Source organism: Octodon degus, unplaced genomic scaffold (assembly GCF_000260255.1).
Source record: "Octodon degus isolate 3935 unplaced genomic scaffold, OctDeg1.0 scaffold00052, whole genome shotgun sequence".
In the NCBI taxonomy this organism is placed as follows: domain Eukaryota; kingdom Metazoa; phylum Chordata; class Mammalia; order Rodentia; family Octodontidae; genus Octodon; species Octodon degus.
This window is the reverse complement of record NW_004524628.1, coordinates 3,063,739-3,083,930: the sequence shown is the minus strand read 5'-3', so window position 1 is coordinate 3,083,930 and position 20,192 is coordinate 3,063,739. Positions and strand designations below refer to the sequence as shown.

The 20,192-nt window shown below is 43.8% G+C and overlaps 1 protein-coding gene across 1 annotated transcript; it reads right to left on the bottom strand.

Moving 5' to 3' along the window:
• Positions 1-306: 306 nt before the first annotated feature.
• LOC101579159 (ubiquitin-conjugating enzyme E2 C-like) lies at positions 307-1,065 on the bottom strand. Its single transcript, XM_004633143.2, has one exon. It carries the CDS (start codon positions 1,028-1,030, stop codon positions 491-493), a length of 540 nt encoding a protein of 179 aa, XP_004633200.1. The 5' UTR covers positions 1,031-1,065; the 3' UTR covers positions 307-490.
• Positions 1,066-20,192: the final 19,127 nt, after the last annotated feature.

Here is a 20,192-nt window from a genome sequence, read left to right as displayed (position 1 = left end):
GGAGCACTGGGGAGGGGAAGGCAGGCAGGTTGGCCCAACCTTTACATTGATGCCCTTTAGGGGGAAGAAGGCCATTTATAATAGATATTTATTGAGTGTGTCCGGTGGACTTTTTAGCTCAATCCAGTGGAATGATTTTGAATATATCTGCCTACTACAGTGAAATTTAATAAGCCAAAAAGTTCACATTTCCTTACAAAAATTTAAAATAGTGAACTAGGCCACTTAAATGGGTCTCCACAAAGCCCTTATAGATGCTAAGAAGTAAAGCACAATGATGGTGTGTGGAATATTTGTGTGTGCTAATTTTTTTTAAACAATCACAATGTTTTTATTTAATAATATACATTGTAAAGGCTCAACCAGAGACTTAATTTAAAAAACAAACAAAACAAAAACACCACAGCTCAAGACACAGTGTCTTACACAGAAATCAAGGATAGGACAGACTAAAGAAGTAAAGACAAGAGAAAAGGCTGGTCAGCTGAGGTCAGGGCTCTTGGCTAGACACTTGCTTTGAATAAGTTTCTTGCAGGTACTTCTTAAAAGCTGTGGGATTTTTCCAGAGCTCCGCAGCATGTGTGTTCAAAGGACTATCGATGTTGGGTTCTCCTAGCAGGCTCTGGATGGATAGTAGGATGGTCCTGACGTTATACAAGGCTGACCACTTGTCCTTGAGGATGTCCAGGCAGATGTTACCCTGGGTGTCCACATTGGGGTGGTAGCAGGGAGTGAGGAACTTCACTGTGGGAGCATTGTAAGGGTAGCCACTGGGGAACTCCAAGGAGAGCTTATACCTCAGGTCTTCATATACTGTGCCAGCTGCTCCATGGATGGTCCCTACCCATTTGAAAAGGTTGTCTGACTCCGGAAAGGCAGAAATTCCTTTGTCACCAGACATCATGAGGGTCATCAGCTCCTGCTGTAACCTCTTGCCCACAGGGCCCCGGGCCGCGCCACCGCTGGGCTCGGCTCCTTTGCGGGCGGCAGTAACGCTAGGGGCGGCGGGGTCGCGGTTTTGGGAGGCCATGAGGACTGGGCCCGCTGAGACGCGAACTCGGAGAACAGCACCAAAAGCCTGTGCTAATTTTTTTGATTTATTAATTTTACACATTTCTACACCTCTGAGTTTAGTGCCCGTGCACAGCATCCCACCCCCATTACCCTTTGCATATTTTTTTCCCTTTGCAACTTTTGACTTTTCCATTATTATTTTTGACTCTTGCAAGGATTTCCAGGTTACATATAAATATCCTGAAATCTCTATTTCCTACCATAACAACTCTATTTCTTGACTCCTTTCCATCCACTCCCCACTTCTTTCTGCTTAACCATTTATTTTTATGTTGTCACGGCTGAAAAATTTAAATATTTTCTTCTGCAACCATCATCTTTTGACTGTATTATTAAGACGAGGTCTGTGTAGAAGAGTATTATACAGTCGAGCCATGAAGGATGTGAAGATACTATTTTTTTTCTCCACGGGTCCAGTGTCCCAACACCTTTACAGTTTGAAGAACAATATTCATGAATGTAATCACTTCTGACATTCTACAGGTAACTGAAAATCATATCCTATCTCTTTTTACTTAGTCTTGTTTTTCTGCAAGTTTTTAAAAACTTCTGCTAGAGTTTCCACTTTTCTTTTTTCTTGTTGTGAGGGAGAAAATAAACCAAAATAGGCCTTCACCACTATTGCAGTATCTTCCATCTCTGGCTCATTTTGTTTGCTGTGTGGAATCTGTGATTCTCCTTGAGGATCTGGTGGTGCCACCTGAGTTCATATTTCGATTTTGATCAATTGCTCTTAAATCTGATGTGTAGTAATTATTGTTTAGGTATTTTTCTTTCTGTTAGATTTATGGAGATAGTTTAACTTTAAAATAATCCCCATTTTCAATTTGTATTCTTCTGGTTTTGTTATAACATACATGCAAGTAATAACTTCTGGAAGTGTGTGTCTGTGGCAATATTTGGACTCCTTGTATGTCTACAGTGTTCTATGCTTTCTCCTCAAATTTGACTGACAGTTTAGCTGAGACTTCCAAGTTGAAAATAACTTTCCCTCTGACTTTGAAGGTGCTGCTCCCTTGTTGGCTTGCCTCAATTCTGCTTATGGAAAGTACTTTGTTTCCCTATAATATAAACATGCATTTTATATCTATAAGCTATTTGTCGTGTGTGTGTGTGAAGTCTGTAAGGATGTAACTGGGTCTGCTTGGCACTCAATAGGCTCTCAACTTTATAACTCACATCTGCTTTCATCTGAGGAATTTTCTTCTAGTAGTTTTTTGATAATATTTTTTTTTTCATTTTTGTTTTTTTCAGAATACTTGGAGGTTGTAATGCTTCATTACCTCTCATTTTTCCTCTTCTATCTCCTTATAGAAATTGTTTTTTAAATTCACTGATTATTTTAATTTGTATAATTTTAACTCATAAGAGTTATTTCTTCTGCTTCTTCCTATGGCAGCATGCGTTAGTTCTCCAGAGGCAATTACTCTGTAATCGCTGTTCAGATATCAGCTGGAGATTGTTTTTAAGAGTTCTGTTCCCCATGTTGTATTTCCTCTAGGGTCAGTTGAGGGAATGGGGAGAGGCCTGGGGAGCCGAGCAACTGAAGCTGTCAATTGTGAGCATTGTGAGGTAGGTGGTGTCATGGAGTTAGAAGCAGAGCACGAGCAAAGGCCACTAAATTTAGCTGAAGCCATTCAGAGAGGAATCCTCCAGAGACCTCGCGCTGAGTTGGAAGGGTGAGAGAGAATTGGCTGGCAAAGTAGGGGACAGATGTTCTCAGTAGAAGGTAGCGTACAGACAGTGAGGAATGAGCCAGGCTGTCCAATTTTGGACAGACAGTGGACAGCAGGCTTAGCTTGGCCTGAGTTTCTATGGCTGCTTAGGAGGTATAGGCGCCAGAATACAGGGAGAGCTCTGGAGGCCATTTGACCTGAGGCATCAAGCATGATAGCAGGTCTGGCCTTGGTGAGCTTGTGGCTTGATGTTGTCTAGGGAGTTAAGGAGGGAATGCCTTCTCCATACCATCATCTGAAGCACAGTATTTCCTTCCACTGACCACTCACTCTAGCCTTTCTCCTGACCCACCTTCCTAGACAGCTATGGAATGACTCCTTTTCCTAAGGCATTTGAGAGCCAGGCTTGGGCTTTCATGGAACCCCCTTGCCCTTCCCCCTTCCTTCCTCCTCAGGAGGCACATGAGTGGATTGGTGCCAGGGATGACCCCTTCTATGAGGAGGTTTCCTAATCTAACACCATCAGGATGGTGAGGACAAATGTGTCTAAGGCTGGCCTCAAGGAAGGTTTATTTGGTGGAGAATAAATCAGTCCAGCTGTAGTGCAGTGGAGATTGGGACATTTGGTGGCATTTAATTATATTAATTATGTATTTAAAAGTGCTAGAGATCCAACCCAGAGCATTGTGTATGTGCCAGGGAAGCACCCAACCACTGAGATACTTCTAGCTCTTTTTTGGTGGTGTTTTAAATGTATAAAGAGCCCTGACATCCTGAACTGAATCTTTTAAAAACAAAACAAACATTTTCCATTTCTTATGTAGGTACCTAGACCTTCATGTGAGTCCTTCGAGACGTGCCCACCCCAGGGCATTTTCAGTCTGGGCAGGTGTGTGCCTGCTTTCCCTTGATTTTATTTCCTGCAGAGCTTGCTTGCTCCTTGGCTGCCCTTACAGAGTGCTCACGGTAAGCCTCCTGGGTCTGACGACATTGTCAGTGTGACTGGAGCGCTATTCTGGGCAGATGACGCAAAGGTCCAGAGATAGTCTCTGTTCTCAAAAGGCGGCTGTGTAATAGGACTAAAGCTTCAGAGAGTAGCCCTGGCCCCAGACTTCCATGGAGCTGGGCTAGGGAGAGTTCTGTCTGAATGGGAGAAACTGATCCTGAAGTCCAGCAGCACGGATTCTGATGCAGTTCCTGAGCAGGCTTTCCCCTGCTCACCTCTGGGCTCTGCATGGCTTAGCGTCTCTGCCTGTGGTTCTGCCTGACTCCTCCTCTCTTCTTCCATGGTTCTCACTCAGTATAGATGTTGTACCCCAGCACACCTCCCCATATTTGTGGTTGCTACTGCCACACAGAGCTCTCCTAGTGCCTTGCTTGTTCCATCTGGGTAGTGATTGTCTGCCTACTTCTCCAGACCCTACCCAAGAGCCAGGATTTACACCATGCCAGGCATGCAGGAGGCCCTCAGGAAGTTATCTGTGGACTGAGGTCAGCCCTGTGGTGAACCCATCACAAGCATCTTTGTTCTACTGAAATTAAGGAGAGAGGGAAGGCGCTGCAGCCACCTACAATGGGCCAGGCTCTCAACACTCTGCACAGGTTCTCATTCAGGGCCCCTGTAGCTGTACCATGATTCTTGTTTTATAGATGGTAGGCAAAGTCTCCAAAATGCAAGGCCGCTTGGTCAGGCACACACTTCACAGAGGACACTGCAGTGTGTACCCAGCCCCATCCTTGAATGACTGGAGGATCCCTACAGAATTCCTCTTGTCAACAGCACCTCATTTGAGGCTGCACTGGAGAAGGTGTGATGGGCATACCTTCTCATCTTGGGTTTCTAGAAACTTCCGTGCTTTTTGCTCTGGTGACTGTGTTTCCTCTGACCTTTCGGCTGTCCTAGAGCATGTGATATTCCTAGAACTTGACCCCATCTATCTCTAAAGTTGTGGACGGAGACTTGAACTTGACTTTGGTTTTCAGGAATATCTCGGGTCAGGTAGTCAGGGCAATGGATGTTAGCTCTGGGGTGATCTGATCGGGTCATGATTTCTTTATTAAGTTTCATCTGGTGATCATGTTGGAGCGAGTAGAATTTTAAAAATATTTGCATATCTCATTTCTTTGTCTAATTAGCATTGTGAGAATAATGTCCCAGTTTTCATGCTTGAATAAATAGCTGTCATGGTGTAAGGCGCTCAGGGGCTGGCTCACCGCGGCGCTCCCCCTGCCTCGTGTTTCCCATCTCAGCCAAGCTTTGCTGCAATCCACCCTTCTGACTTTTCCTTAAAAAGAACTGATCTTGTCAGCCAAATGAGACTCCTGCTCCCAACATAACTTCTCAATTTAGAGGACATTTTGGTCGGAGCTGCAGGCACGATTCTGAACATTAAATCACCAGAGGTACTTAGTACAAAAAGTATACTATCTGCTTGTCCTCCATTTTAAAAGTAAATACAATAAAAAAGGGAAGGCATTGGGCTGAAGTATGGCTTTTCTCACACATGACCCCCTTTTTACATCTGACCTTATGGAGCCTCTCGTTTATTCATCACAGCTGGACCAAAGGCATCCCCGGCGTGTAAGTGGCCAGGTGTCTCCTCTGTAAATGAAACATCAGCCCATCATCTGGGGATTTGATGGGATCACATGGGCTCTTACATTTGGTGAGGTGTTGGTTATTTTCTGATGTCACCTGGGTCTGAACCCAGAGCTGTATGGGGCCACAACCGGTGCATTTTCAACTAAGAGGAGGTTATTAGAATAAGAGCGTGAATTCTGGTGAGGCTCAGAAATGGAGGTTTAGAAGGAGGGGTGATCCAATCACATCAGAATTAAGAGGGAAAGGGAAAACAGAGAAGGAGAGATGAATGCTACCAGGGAGAGGGCAGTTGACTGAAGGGAAGGCCACAGGGAGACACAAGATGTGAGATTAAACACAGGTGAAGGTTGAGCCTGAAACCGAAGCAATATTTCTTCTGTAGAGGCTGTACAGTGAGAAGTCTGAGGAGTGGAGGGGCTGGGAGGAATTTTCAAGCAGGGTTAAGAATGTTGAGAATGTGGTAGCAGATGACTTCTGTGCTGGAGCACAGAAGCACAGCCAAAGTTTGAGGAAGGGCAGCTGTAGCAGGTGTAGAAACCTCGAAGGAGGAGGCTTGATCTAGCTTTACTGAACTTTTCATTGCGGTAACAAAATACCTGAGAAAATCAACTGTGGAAAGATTTATTTTGGCTCACAGTTTTAGTTTCCGGTCCATAGCCAATTGGCTCCACTGATTGGGCCTGTGATGAGGCAGAACATCATGGTGGAAAGTGTATGGTGGGGCAGTGCTACTCACCTTAGGACAGCCAGGAAGCAAAGAGAGGGAGGGCAGTGTCTGGGGTCTCATTATCCCCTCCAAGTGCATGACCCCCAAAACCTAACTTCTGCCCATTGGCCTCACCTCCTAAGGTCTGCCTCCTCCTGACTGCATAATAGGGTGGCCAACCTTTGACACACAGCCTTTGGGGAATGTGTACAATCCAAACCATAGCAAGGCTCCACTGTTACAATTTTTCAAGGTGATGGAGTACGGAGGAGAGAAGGAAGATGAAAGAGTGTGTGGAGGCCATTGAAGATACTTTGGCAACAGCAGGCAATGTGAAGATGAGGACACAGAGTCAGGGGAATGGGGTGGCTGGGTTGGCCCACATCAGCAAACTCACCAGTTGGGTTGCAGAAGGATAAGGGATGGTAAGGAGGTAACAGCTACTGGGAGTGTGTGAATTAGGGAAGTCTAGGAGCTGAGGGTGGGAGGGATAGAAGGACAGAAGGATAGAAGGACAAGACACTATGGTCAGAGGGGGAAATCTCTCCTTTCATCACTGAAGGGTACTCAGTATGGTTAGGAAGTTCCAATGAATGACATTGATGATTCACTCATGTGCAGCATATAGGAGCATCCGTATGAAAAGCGTTATGGCAAGAGTGGCTGTCATAGCTCATCCACTGGACTTTATCAAAACTGCAGCTTCAAAGGCAATTCATTGAAGCTGGGTTGGCAAGTCTGGGACCTCATTGTCATGTGGCAAGAGAGGGCATATCTTCCCTCTGTTCCACATCACTGTGTCCTGACATACAGTGATGAGATCTGTTTTGAGGAGCCATTCAAGGTATTGTCCCCCCTGTCTTTCTTACCCCTCTGTGATAGTTTCTGGTCATTCATGTAGTGAAAAGTTACGATCTCCAAGACTTGAGGATAGAGCCTTCAATCAGACTTGCCTGGGCTCCATGGCAAGACTGCCATATGTACCCGAGTCCTAAGATAGCTCCATCTGGGTCTCTGGGGCATAGCTCAGACTCTGATGCCTTTGAAGAAGGTATGTGTCATTTTCAGAGACCTCTGGGGCCGAGTATGTACCATTTATCTTTTTACTGCCCACATCACAGACTCATATGGCTAAGGTAGTGTTTATCAAGTCTTGTCCAAATTACTCCTCTCACCTTCACCCCTTAGTATGAGGAGCTCCCACTTAAATGTGGGGGGGTCACACTTTCAAGTCCTTGAAGGTGGAGTAGCTACATAAGTTATTTGAAATTGTTCTGTGTGGAAAATTTCTTCCTTCACCTCCATATATTTCTTTAATCACCTCTTTATATCACTATGTACTCATGGACATCTGATTCATTCTCGGATTATGATCTAATACTACATATATTTTGTTGCATAAATTGTTTCAGCTTTGGCTATTAGGGACTCTTTCAGTTGACTCATTTCCCCTTGATATAGCTGTATCTGCAGGTGTGCACCTGTGTGTGCATGTGTGCACATGTGCCCACGCAGGTGGGGTGTGCCTGCAGTTGCTATAGACCCTTCTTATTTTCTGAGGTGAAGAAGACCCTTCACCTTTTCTCCAAGGTGCTCTAAGCTCATCTTGTCTCTCCCCACCCCAATCCTAGAATCAACCATTTGGCCAAGGAGCCTTGATTTCTCTCTTTGAGAAATCAGAATTTGAGTGCCCATTGTTTTCTTTGCTCCTGGAATGTTGCTACTTCCGGACTTTCTCAGTTGATGAGCAAGAAAATGGATGTGTGACTACTAACCTGTGACTACACATGTACATGTCCATGCCCCTTTTTATTAATTTATTAAGCTAACCATGAATTCACGGGATGTCTGAAACCCAGTTCATCACCACATAGATCATTCTAGATTTCTTATGTCGTTTTTCTGTAATCTACTTCAAACCTGAGGACCCTGGCTCTAGCCATCTGCCCTCCATTTTATTGTTCAACTATAGTGCACATGTGTGCTGGCTACAGAACTGTGAAATCAAAAGAGAAAAAAAAAATAAAGAAAAAAACCCCTGTGAACTTATGGCCCAGAGGAAATGATTCAGTCATCTCCAGTACGTCTCTCAGGCACAGTTCCCTTTGCCCTCAGGCTGGCAGTCTGTATTTCTTTTTTTCTATCTTTCTTTTCTTTTCTTTCTTTTTGGTGGTACCAGGGATTGTTAGTTACATCAGTGCCTTTGTCTCACAGTGAGGTTGTTTCGGGTGTATGCAATACAGTTAGGTTCTTTTGTCACTACAGAATCCATTCTGGGATCCCTCAACTTTAAAGTATTCTGAAAAATTGCACATACTGATTTTCACTCATTGATTTGTAAAGTTCTTTGGAATCTGACAGATGCAGTCTCATGCATTTGTCCAATTCAATAGCATGCAAAATAGTTGCCCCAGCCCCAGACAATACCCAACACTTTACCTGTTCGATTCTCCTCCTTCCCACACCTTCATGAACAGTTGATACAGTCACCATCTCTATCTACTTGCCTTTATTAGAATTCCTATAAATAGTATCATGTAGCAAATAACCTTTGCAGACTGCCTTCTTTCACTTACAATTTGCATTTAAGAATCATCCCTCTTTTTTTTATATAAACACCACACTTTTTTTCCCTCTGTACTATTATATTCTGATACACTATAATTTGTTTCTTCATTTACCCATTGAGGAACATCTTGGTAGCTTCCAGTATTTGGTGCTTATGAATAAAGCTGCCATAAACATTTATGTGCAGATATTTCTGTGGACATAAGTTTTGAGATAATTTTGGTAATTACATACAAATGGTGTTGATGTGTTATATTGCAAAACTGAGTGTAGTTTTGCTGAACAGTCTTTCAAAGTAGCTATCATTTTGTATTTCCAGGAGCAATGAATAAGAGAGTTCTTGTTGAGGGAGTTCTGACTTTTTGCCATTCTGATAGGTGTGCAGTAGTATCTCATTTTAATTTACATGTCATTGATGACAAGTAATATTGAACAGCTTCTCATGTTTGTCTCTGTGTGTGTGTTTACACCATTTATCAGAAAGGCTGTTATGCCTTAGTTGAGCTGCTTTTGCATCTTTGCCAAAACTCAGTTGGCTGTAGTTGTGCGGGCCTATTTCTGGGTTCTGTATTCTATGTCAGTGACCTAAGTATCTACTCGGTCTCTAATATACTGTGTTGATATAATAATCTTGAAATAAGATAGTGCAAGTCCTTTAGCTTTGCTGTTCTTCAGAATTGTTTTGGCTAGCATAGATGTGTTGTCTTTCCTTGTAACTTTTAGAATCAGTTATGATGCCCACACAATAACTCGACTGCTTTGGGATCGCACCAATAGACATTTTAACCGCAAACCTGTAATGCCAGCTACTCAGGAGGCTGAGGTGGAGGATCGTGAATTTAAGGCTAGCTGCAGAGCTACAGAGCAAGACCCTGTCTCAAAAGATGCAAAACAAAACCAACCAAACCGAAAGATACCTTAACAGCACTGAATTTCCCAATGTAGACTATTTATCTTCTTTGATACTCATTTTTAATATCTTTATTCTCCCCCATTGGATAACGTATATCATCTATCTTCAAGTTCCCTTTTTCTTTGTTATTTCCACTCTGCTAATAACTTGTCCAGTGAACTTTTATTTTTGGATATTCTATTTTTCCATTCTAAATTTTTCTTGTTTCTTGTTTTTATCCTCCATTTCTCTGCTGAGGTACCCTTGGTTTTTATTAATTAAATCACATTTTTCTCTGATCTCCTAGAATATGGTAATAGCTTGTACTTTAAAGTCACTTGCTGATAACTCTAACATCTAGATCATCTGATAGTAAGCATTTAGTACTTTGTCTTTTCTCTTTGAATAGATCACATTTTTTTCTGTTCTTTGTAAATGAGTAATTTGGGTTTATGTTCTGGAAATTGTGATTGTTATGTTTTGGAAACTGAGTGATGTGGTATTTTTCTAAAGAAAATGGATGCTTTATGTTAGCAGGCAATTAACCCCCACTCAAGGACTGACCTTGAACTTTGTCTTGTCTTCTGTGGGTTCAAGTGTTGGCTCAATTCTTTAAGGCTTCCTGCCTTGCTTTGGGTTTGTCCCATGCATGATGCGTTAGTGGTCAGGCAGGGACTCGCCCAGAGTTCATGCTCAGAATCCGGGGATCCCCTCTTCTTTTTCTTGCCTGAGATTCCTCTTCATGCTCTAGTGACCACACAGTTATTTTGGCTTCTTTTCCTGGTTCCTACAACCAGAAAGACCACAGTTTTCTCACAGAGTTTTACCTACCCATGCAATCCTAGGCCTCAATGTTGGCCTGCTTTCAGTAGAAAAACAACAACAAAAACAACAAAATCAGGAAACTTATTCCGGTTGCTGCTGCAAGTATTAAGTCCTCTGTTCTTCAACTGTTGTGCTTATTTCAATTCTTCAGAATCCTCAGCAGTTTGTTTGGTTTTTTATTTATTGTAATTTTCTCAGTTTATTGCTTTTTTTGGTGGTGGTGAGGTAAGCTTGGAGAGCCCTCGTGTTGCTTTGCCCAGAGTGGCCTTCTGTCTTTTCTTTTTTCTTTCCCGCCAAACACTATTTCTTGGAAGCCTTTCAAAATGAGACAATACCCTCATTGTAATCATAGTCCATTATTAAGATCCACTCCTGGTTTTTATGTTGTTTTCAAAGTTTTGCTTTTACAGAAGGGCTTTCTGAAACACCTGTGTACCCTGTACAATGAATGCTTCTAGGCCTTGGTAGATAAATGTCCTGAGTCCCCAACCACAGTAGAGGTTTTTCTTTGAATTCTGAAAAATAAAATATTCATTTCCTTGAGAGCCACGTGGCTTCTTCTGTGCGGTTGACTGGAGTCCTGGACCGTGTTTCTGGATGCACCCAGGGCGAGGTAGGATGCAGGAGAGGCTGGGTGCTGAGCGTGCAGGGCTAGTCCATGCTCAGCTGAGGGGGCAAAAGGACGGTGATAGCCATGGCACTTCCCATAAAGCTGGGTGATTTTATTTCATTGTCTGTTTCCAAGTTGGTTATTTAATCAGCAAAGCATGAAAGGCATATTTGGACCAAAAGATTTCTCTCTTTGTCTTTGTCACTTCTGGTTTCTCCCATGCAAAGGCTATGGTTACCTTTTCAGAAGTATCACTTGGTATGTATCACCTCCTCTGTTCACACACTGTCAGCATCTGTCCACTGTCTCCAAGATGAACGACATCCTGAGCATCACTCCCCAGGGCCAGTGGGAATGCTTTCATCTGATTGGACTGGGCCAGTGCGGCGTCATTTCAGCCAGTGGGTTCTCCTTCACTGGAGATGCACTCAGACGTCTGTGTATTTGTTTCATATCCACCCCTTTTGGCATACTTCTTTATTTAGAAGATGGTATTCACCTTTGATGTTTGTTTCTAGTGAAATCTAATAATGCTTTCTGATTATTTTCATTTGTGCTTTTTTGTGCTGCATCTATAAGACTCTTACCATAAGTAGATTACATATAATTTGGTACTCCTCCAGAATTCAGTGCTATTCTTTCACAGTATCAGATGGACACGGTTGGGACACTGAGATGGAGTGGAAAGGAAGTGCCCAAGATCTGCAAAAGGAGAACCTGACAAAGGGAGGAGTGTTAGCAGGTCAGAGAGGAAAAGTCTGCACTGTGAAATGGAAAGCCACAGAAGGCATCTCCTTATTGTAAACCTCATAATACAGAAATGACAGAACTTGAAGGAAGAAACAAAACAAAGAATTCCAGTAGTGCTCAAGGATTATAAGTCCATAGGCAGTGTCGGCAGAGTTGACCAATGTCTACTAAGGTATCCTGTAATCAAAAGAATGAGGGAAAATGTCATTGTAAAATATTTATGCTCTTTCTGGACCAAACAATATGGAGCTTGTTTGTTATTTATTCAAAATGAGGGGATTTAAAAAGTCATTTACAATTTAGAATAGGCCTATTAGACCAAATAATTGAAAAATATGGCATGACGAAAAGCCAACTGGGATATTCAGCGCTGTTATCTTCGTTATTATGTTTACTGAGTAGACATTTTATTGAAATTATACCAGCCACAGAAGAAAAAGAAAAGGCCAACACAACAGTGTAAAGTGTATTGTTGAAAAAAAGACAATAATGCGAAAAGAATCCTGACGGAGAGTAAATACTACTGTCCAGATTATAATATTACCTTGTGTATTGAATGTTTTAAAATATACCATACACAGAACATTTATTGGACAAATTTAATAACATTTTAATTTATATATTTCCTGTTATATTATCTTACAAAATTAATAAAAATATGTGATTTTTTTGCCATCTGTATTTAAAGAATTGGCCTGGGAAGTGGTTAAATTCCCGATGTGCAGTATTATAATCAAGACCCTGGATACTCTAACTCCAAATGTCCCCTGGTATTTGGTCATCTGCTAGCTGTGTGACCACAGACAAGACAGCATACTTCCTGACTCACCCCACACTCCCACACTCATCTTCCTACTCATAAAGTGGTAACAATAATACTTCCTTCCCAGAGGTATGGCTAGATTTAGATGAAGTAATATTTCTGAAGCACTTGGCACTGTATTTGACAATGGAATAAACACACTGGGTGCCACCCATAGGTGTATTAACCAAACTCCCTGCTTGACTCAGGTTCTGTACCATGTACTACAGATTCACCAATGGTTAGTTTCTACCCACAGAGACCCACAAAGACACTCATCACTTTGATGTTGATAACCAGAGAACCACAGCGATACATTGGCCACATTGATGTCAGCTTGAAGCTTGAAGAGATTCAGATTTTCTCCAGAGATTTTGGAATGTTCTCTTGTTTTTTTCCTCTCTCAACTTGTTTTCCTATTAAAGGGAAACTGAGATGCTTGGTGTACAGTTCTTCTCTATGGTGAGGAAGTCGCCATGGGGTTGCACAGAACCCAGAGGCCTCAAGGATGGCTGTTTGGTTGCAGCCTGAGTTAGGGGAGCAGATACAGACTGGATGTGACTTTGTGTGTGCAGAAAATTACATAACCACATTAGCCAGAAGAAATGAGAGAAAGCCACTAATTTCAACAAATGCTCATGGAGTGTCTGCTCTAGATCTAGCTATGGAGTAGACACTGGGTGGAAAGTGAACATCCATCCTCCAAGAGTTTTTAGGATGGAAGAAGAGGTCAGTATACAGATGTAATGCCTGGGTATGCTGTGCAGAAATAGCCAGGAAAGAACCGGATGAAAGCCAGGGTTGGGCATGGAAGCCTCCTGAGGTGACGATCCTTAGGAAATTTATAGGATGAATAGAAGTTTGAAAGGTGAATGAAATGAAACAGTACCTGGCATCTTGGATCTGGAAGTGATGTGTGTTGATAGGAGAGAGAGGGGTAAGGTGGTGGGGAGGGAACCCAGGCTAGTTAGGTGGCCCTAGAATCTTGGGTCACCTTGTGGCTACAGGGGGTCCCACAAGGGTTCTCAGAGGGCTTCACTGAGCTAAGCTCTGGGTTTTCAGGTTGAAGAAAGCAGCCCCTGTAGGAGGCTTGTGCTTCCTGTGAGGGAAGGTGACTGCTCTCAAGGAGGTGGCAGTGGGCAGGGAGCACCTAAGCTGGAGACATTGATGGACACTAGATTAGAGTTGGTGGGTGAGCCGAGGAGGATGGGGAGGGGAGGTGTCACATGCTTGGCTTTTTATGTGGTTGTAGTCTCGGTGTGGAAATGCTCATTGCTTATTTATTTATTTATTTATTTATTTATTTATTTATTTATTTTGGCAGAACTGGGGATTGAACTCAGTCCCTTGCACTTGCCAGGGAAGTGCTTATTCTACCTACTGAGCCATCTCCCTGGCCTGCTCATCACTTATGTTCTAGCTTTTTCCTGTCACATCCTAAGCACACTTCTCATCTTGCCATACAGTCTTCTTAGATGTACTTCACAATGATAGCAAAATATAGAATTATTATTGATTTAACTATGTTCCCATTATTAAGAGATATGTCCATTATTGCAATTTTTGCCTTTTGATATAGGGTAATAGAATGTGTATGTGGCCCTTTCCCATCTTTTAGATTTTCTTTCTTTTTAATGTATTTGGTGCAGGGTCTCACTGTGCAGCTCAGACTCACGATGATCCTTCTGTTTTCAGCCTCCCCAGTGCTGGGATTATAGACTTGCACCACCATGCTGGACTTGGTGGCTGGCTCAGTGTGCCCGGAGGTGGAGCTGGCACAGCATGTCGTGCTGGGGATTGAACCAGTCCCTGCCCTTGCCTAAGAGGTGCTTAGTCTGCTGAGCTACGTTGCCAGCCCTAGATTATTTTCTTAGGTACAATCCAAGGGTGCTGAAGCTTCATGACTCCTTACTACATTTGGTCGAATTGTTTTCCAAAAGAGCCCAGGCCACGTTGTGATGCCACCAGTAGTATGGATGGGCTCTTTCTACCCACCTGTGTTTATTGCCAGTAGGCTTATTTGTCTACATTAGATTTTTTTTTTTTTTTTTTTTTTTTTTTTTTGAGGAACTGGGGATTGAACTCAGGCCCTTGTGCTTGCTGGGGAAGCGCTTATTCCACTGAGCCATCTCCCAACCCTCTCCATTAGATTCTTGTCAGTATCGATAATTACTAACAGATATCAAGTGTTCAATCTGTGCTGGACACTTTACATGCATTGTCTCATTCAGCCCTCTTGACAAGCCTTTGAGTACAACCCACAAGATAGAAGGGAAAGGCAAGGCACAGAGAGATGAGGCATTCGTCCAGGTCATGTGACTAGGAGGTGCTGCACTGGGGCTGGAATGAAGGTCAGCTCATGGGGGAACTCCTATCACAGTGGCCACCAACTTACACTGTCTCCCAGTTTAACTGTCTAGGTTGAGTTTTGTTTTTGTCATGTGAGGCTGTTTTCTCACATAGTTAATACTTGTTCTGTGTCCTTGTTTGGTGACTTTTCCTTTATAACTTTCATAATTTTTTGATGCTTTACACCCTAGCCCCAGCTGGGTTCAGAGTGTCAACCCATTTTGGGGTCCAGAGAACCCACTTCAGGGGGTGGGTTCCTTGTTGGGTCAAGGTAGCAGTTAGCACTGGTCTCATTCTCAGGAAGGCAGAGTGTCACATGCTTGGGGGCGGTGGTGAGGAGTGGCTGAACCACTGCTGTTTTTTTCAGTCACTTGGGGCCTAAAGAGTTAAAAGCAGCTACACGACCACTCACCAGATTTCTCTGCTAGTTCTGTGTTAATTTCCATCAACTAAGCAGCTTGTCTTTTGTATGAGGCTTTGCAAAAATTCAGCTATGAATTACTAGGCTTTTGAAAAATCCAAAGAGAGCCTCTTTTCCTAATCTTAAATGTGGCTTTTCCTTGAGCTTCTTTAATTTTTTAAACATTTAATTTCAAGGGCTCAAGGAAGGGAAATATCCTGAAATATAAACCTGCAAGAATGAGAAATGTGTTGCTATTTTTCTTCCTTGTGCCTGTCTTGCTGTCACTTTCTTCTTCTGGAGGAAATGGCAGAGTGGAGGAGGGGCTTTGGTCCATCGAGGCTCACAGTTGACCTCCATGAAGCTGGCCCTGTTCTTGTCACCACAGTGAGGACTTCTCTCACTGCTGAGCCTCCTCCAGGCATGTGAGTGGGCCTAACTCCAGTGACTGCAATCCCTACAGTTGAATGTAGGAGCTTAGAATGCAACTAGGACAGAAAACTGCAAGGCTTTTTACTTTGACCTATAACATCAATGTTATCATTATCACCCACAGTTAACAACACAGCAGCTTCTCCAAGGCCAAGCACATCACTGTCACTGAGTTCTTTTCATACAGCATCTTGTCAGTACTTTTCAAACTTGATCCATGGCATACTGACTAAAACACCCACATTTTTGATTCAGTAGGTCTGGGTAGGGGCCTGAGGGTTTTCATTTCTCATGTGTTTCCCCCAGGAGGCTGAGACTGTTAGTCCTCATGTTTGTAGCCTAAATTAACCTGCCTAAATCAGCCTCATGAAGAAGGGAACTTGATCCTCATTTTCCCATGAGGAAACAGAGGCAGTAGACATCAGAAGACCTGACCACTAAGCTGACATCTCCTGACCGTGAACATCTCTTGGCTCTGTGTAGAGCTTATCAAAGGAAGTAGCAAGAACTCCAGGCAGCCCTGGGAAGACACCTGTGCTGGAGGGGTCGTGAGTGTGGAGAGAGTTAGGCACAGAAGGTCAGTGAGGCAGGGTGCTGTGTGGGATACACCAGCCCTGGAAAGCACCCCGGGGAACCATGGGGCCACATCAGCAGGAGCACCTAGGAGAGCTGAGAAGTGGTTAAAGAAACCCATCGTGTAGCTTGCTTTCTCTTCTCACCCACCCTTGCTGCCAGCGTCGGATAGTCCTGTTGTATGGAAATCTGTGGACACTGTGGCTCATTTTGTGGGAGGTTCTGCCTGTTGTGGCTCTATTTGCCCATTTTCTATCTATAGTGTTGCTCAGGGTGAAATTCTGTTGGTCTGAAATTCCATGGTGGTCTGTGAAATTCTGTTCCGGTGATGGCTTTGTTTATGTGAGAGTCTGTCCATGCCACCGCTGTCTGGGGGATCTTCTCTTCCTGCAGCGGCTCTGCTGGTGTGAGGATATTTCCACGCCATGGCTTGTGTAGTGGCCCTGTGCATGTGCTGTGGCTCTGTGAGTGATAGCCTAGCCACACAATGGCCTACTTTGGGTGGTATCCTGACTACCCCATACCTCTTCTACCCTCCTTCATGATCCTCGTCCATATTTCCTATGAAAGGAGGAAGAAACCACTTAAAAGGTACAAAAGAGAGCAAATAACAATTTCACCTTGAGTTTATTTTGTAATGTTTTGCTGTGTGGGCCCTGGGTGCTGGTGGGGCCGAGAGTAAAGAGAAAGTTCTGTGTAAGCATGTGGAAGGGAGTGGACGAAACCTTGCAAGTTCTACGGGTCACTTTGCAGATTTGTCACTAGTGCCACAATCCAGAGTGGGATCTTTGAAGACCCTGGGAAGGCTCGAGGCATGGAACTGTGTCACGTGAGGCTGCAAACCGTGCCCCCCTTGGCCAAATCCCAAGGGTGTGTTTTGTTTGGCTCACATAGTATTTGAAAAATATTCAAATTAGCTGGCACCATGGGAGGTTTCCATACTAAATCTAGTTTCCAGCTTTTCTTGAGAGATCAGGACAACAAGTGTCCAGGTTGGCATTTACTGTGGAGTGTCCCTTCTCACCTATCCTCAGCAGCTCTGTGTGTGTGTGTGTGTGTGTGTGTGTGTGTGTGTAAGAGAGAGGGAGAGAGAGACGTGGAAAGGAGAGAACATGTATCTTAAAAACAAAGCGCAGCATACGTGTAAAGACTGGATTCTCAGCCACACAGGGGCCTGTGGTCAGGTGGGCTTTTGGGAAGAGGCGCTTCATGGTAATCCATGGACACAGAACGGAATTTCCCAGCCTCCTATGATAGTTGAAACCATTTCTTTCTTTAAAAAATTTATAATGTGTTTTTAAAAATTATTATTATTATTTTACAAGATCCGTGCTGTCTGCGTGGTGCTTTATAGGGCGTATCTGGCTACAGCTGGAGCACTTCTGGGTGTTTTATGGCAAATTATTCTCAGATTACCCTTTAATGCAGGAAGGGCTGCCTGTTGTCTGAGCTCCTTGGGTCATACAGAAAACCCTCAGACTTGATACAAAACAGCTGCCTCAGTCAGCTGTTCCAAGAAAGGAGCATTTTCAGGCTGAAGCAGCAGGAAAAAAGTTTTTGTAGCTGGTGGAGATTTTGAAAAATGCTAAATTACTCTTTCCCTGCCATTAAAATGTGATTTAATTTTGTTGCTAACAAATTGTGTAAATCTAAAAAACAAGTGCTCTGAAGGGGAGTTTGTTAAGTGTGTTCTGGCAATACTTACAGTATGTCCTGAGGGGACAGTCCCCAGGGAGGGCAGCACAGAATTCCCACTGACCCCCGAGTCCTGGGCCTCAGCCCGGCTGGGCCGGGGTCAGGGGGGCAACCCACAGGCCTCCCTCCCCTCTCTCCTCTGGGTCCCTGCTGAGACCAGCAACAAAGAGGTCAATTGTCTGAGGCCTCCTCCGGCTGAGGGGCTAGGGCCTCTCTGGATGCCAAAGTGTATCCATGCGCATGGGTAAGTATGCAGATGCGTATCTTTCTGAGTGTGTGTATGTATACACAGGTGCACCTATGACGGTTCATGCCTATGGGTGCACATGAGCATGCGTTCAAGCGCATGTATGTACACGCGCATGCATGTATGACAAGAGCATGCATACCTGAGCGTTGATATGTGTATGTGTCAGTATACTGTGTGTATCTGCAGGGATTGTACTGTGCACTCATGCAGAAGTGGGCCTAAGTGGGAGGAGGTGTGTACGTGTGAGTGTGTGCACCTGTGTGGGGTACATGTGTGTACATATATATGAGGCTTGCTTGGAGTACTTTTGTGTTGCTGATGTGTCTGAACAGGATGGGAGGCAGGGTTGGCCGATGCGGCGTCTAAGGCGGGGAGGGAAAGTCCTGTGGTTCATCTCTGAGCACACTATGCGGCTGCCTTTGTCTGGTGTCTGCTGTGCACAGAAGGCTCAGAGAGGCCTCCTGTGTTCTCCGCAGGAATGAGGTGGAGCTGAATAAAGATCTTCTGCACACAGCTCATCAGCCAACTTTGCCTCTATCGCCTCTTCTGCACTGGGAGCTCAAGGCAAGACCCACAAGCCCTTTCCTACATTGTTCCAGCCCCTTTTCAGAGCTGGCTGGTTGGATCCAGTGCATTCTATGTGACAGCTCAGCTGTGTTTCCACAGTGTGAACTGCGCTGTTACTGCTCACGCCCTAGGTGGTTGCCATGTAGCCCCGGGACCTTTGCACAACCCATTGTCTTGGGCTCTAGTGTGGCTAGTTCCCACAGAGGCCTGGGGGGAGCTGGGGCTGGCCTGGGCTTCAGTACAAGCTGTCCTGCCTGCTGGAGGTGCTGTGACTCACACTTTCTTCTTTAATAAGGTATTCCTTTAAAAATGCTAATAAACCCATCTGATTCAGAGGCTGGGGAAATAGGAATAAGAATGCTTTACAGAAATTCACCTTTGCAAAAGATTTATCTTCTACCCCCTTTAACCAGCACAGCTGCCACTGAATTTTTTCCGCTTCTCTCGGTTCTGCCCCTCCCACCTCCATTTCCTCTCCCTACTCCAGCAAGGGCTTATCTTTCAACTGTGGAAAAGCCAACAATTAAACTGTACTCCAAAGCTTATCAAAATATTCTGTTGGTAAAATTATCTTATAATTAGCCAAACTGTAAGCCAGAACTTTTTAACCCCAGGAAATGTAAAGTGACCCCGCATGTGAAATCTGCAAATTGCTCATCTTGACCTTCTTGGCTACAGTTTCTGCTTTTATTTTTTTTCCCAAAGCAATTTCCTCCTTGTTTTTTGCATTCTTGATAGTCCCTGAGGTGTCTCTCTCTCCTGCATGTGTAAGTCACAGTGTAAATATACAGCCAGTTTAGTTGAGATAGATAAATGAATAAATGCACGTGCATGAGATATGAAATGAACTTGAGCTCTTTTATATTTTATTCCTTCACTTTGACATATTCTTTTCATGAACTGAGAACTATTTTCTAGGATTCCTGTTGGCTTGAAGTCATTGGTACTGTATGGCGTATGCCTGCAGTGGTAGCCGAATGATCCTGTGTCTGACTATATTCAGGGGACTGTGCGTTGTGTCCCGCTGGACAGAGGCATGGGGCTGTCTCGTCACAAGTGCTTCACTTTGCATGGTTCTCTCTCAAGTTTCTTCCTCACCTTCCCCATCCTCCCACTGCCTGGGGTCCCTCCTGCCACCTTGCATCACCCAGGACAGTACCACAAATGTCATTCTCCACACTCTAGCCCTGTTGAAAGACACAGTGTTAAGCAAATCAGAAGGGTTCCCAGAGACCTAAAGGTGAAACATAGATGTTTTGCATAGAAATGATGTTGATGGTGCTTAGGTTCTTAACTACTATGCATTTCTAAATGAGTAATGGCATTGTTCAGCACAAGCTAATTCATGTGACTTACGTAGATGTGTAAGATGGACAATGATCATTGCTTTTTAGGTAATGAACTCACAATCCTCTTGCCTC

Excerpts from the sequence above, each read along its gene's own strand:
- LOC101579159 (XM_004633143.2), bottom strand. The coding sequence starts at position 1,030 with ATGGCCTCCCAAAACCGCGACCCCGCCGCCCCTAGCGTTACTGCCGCC.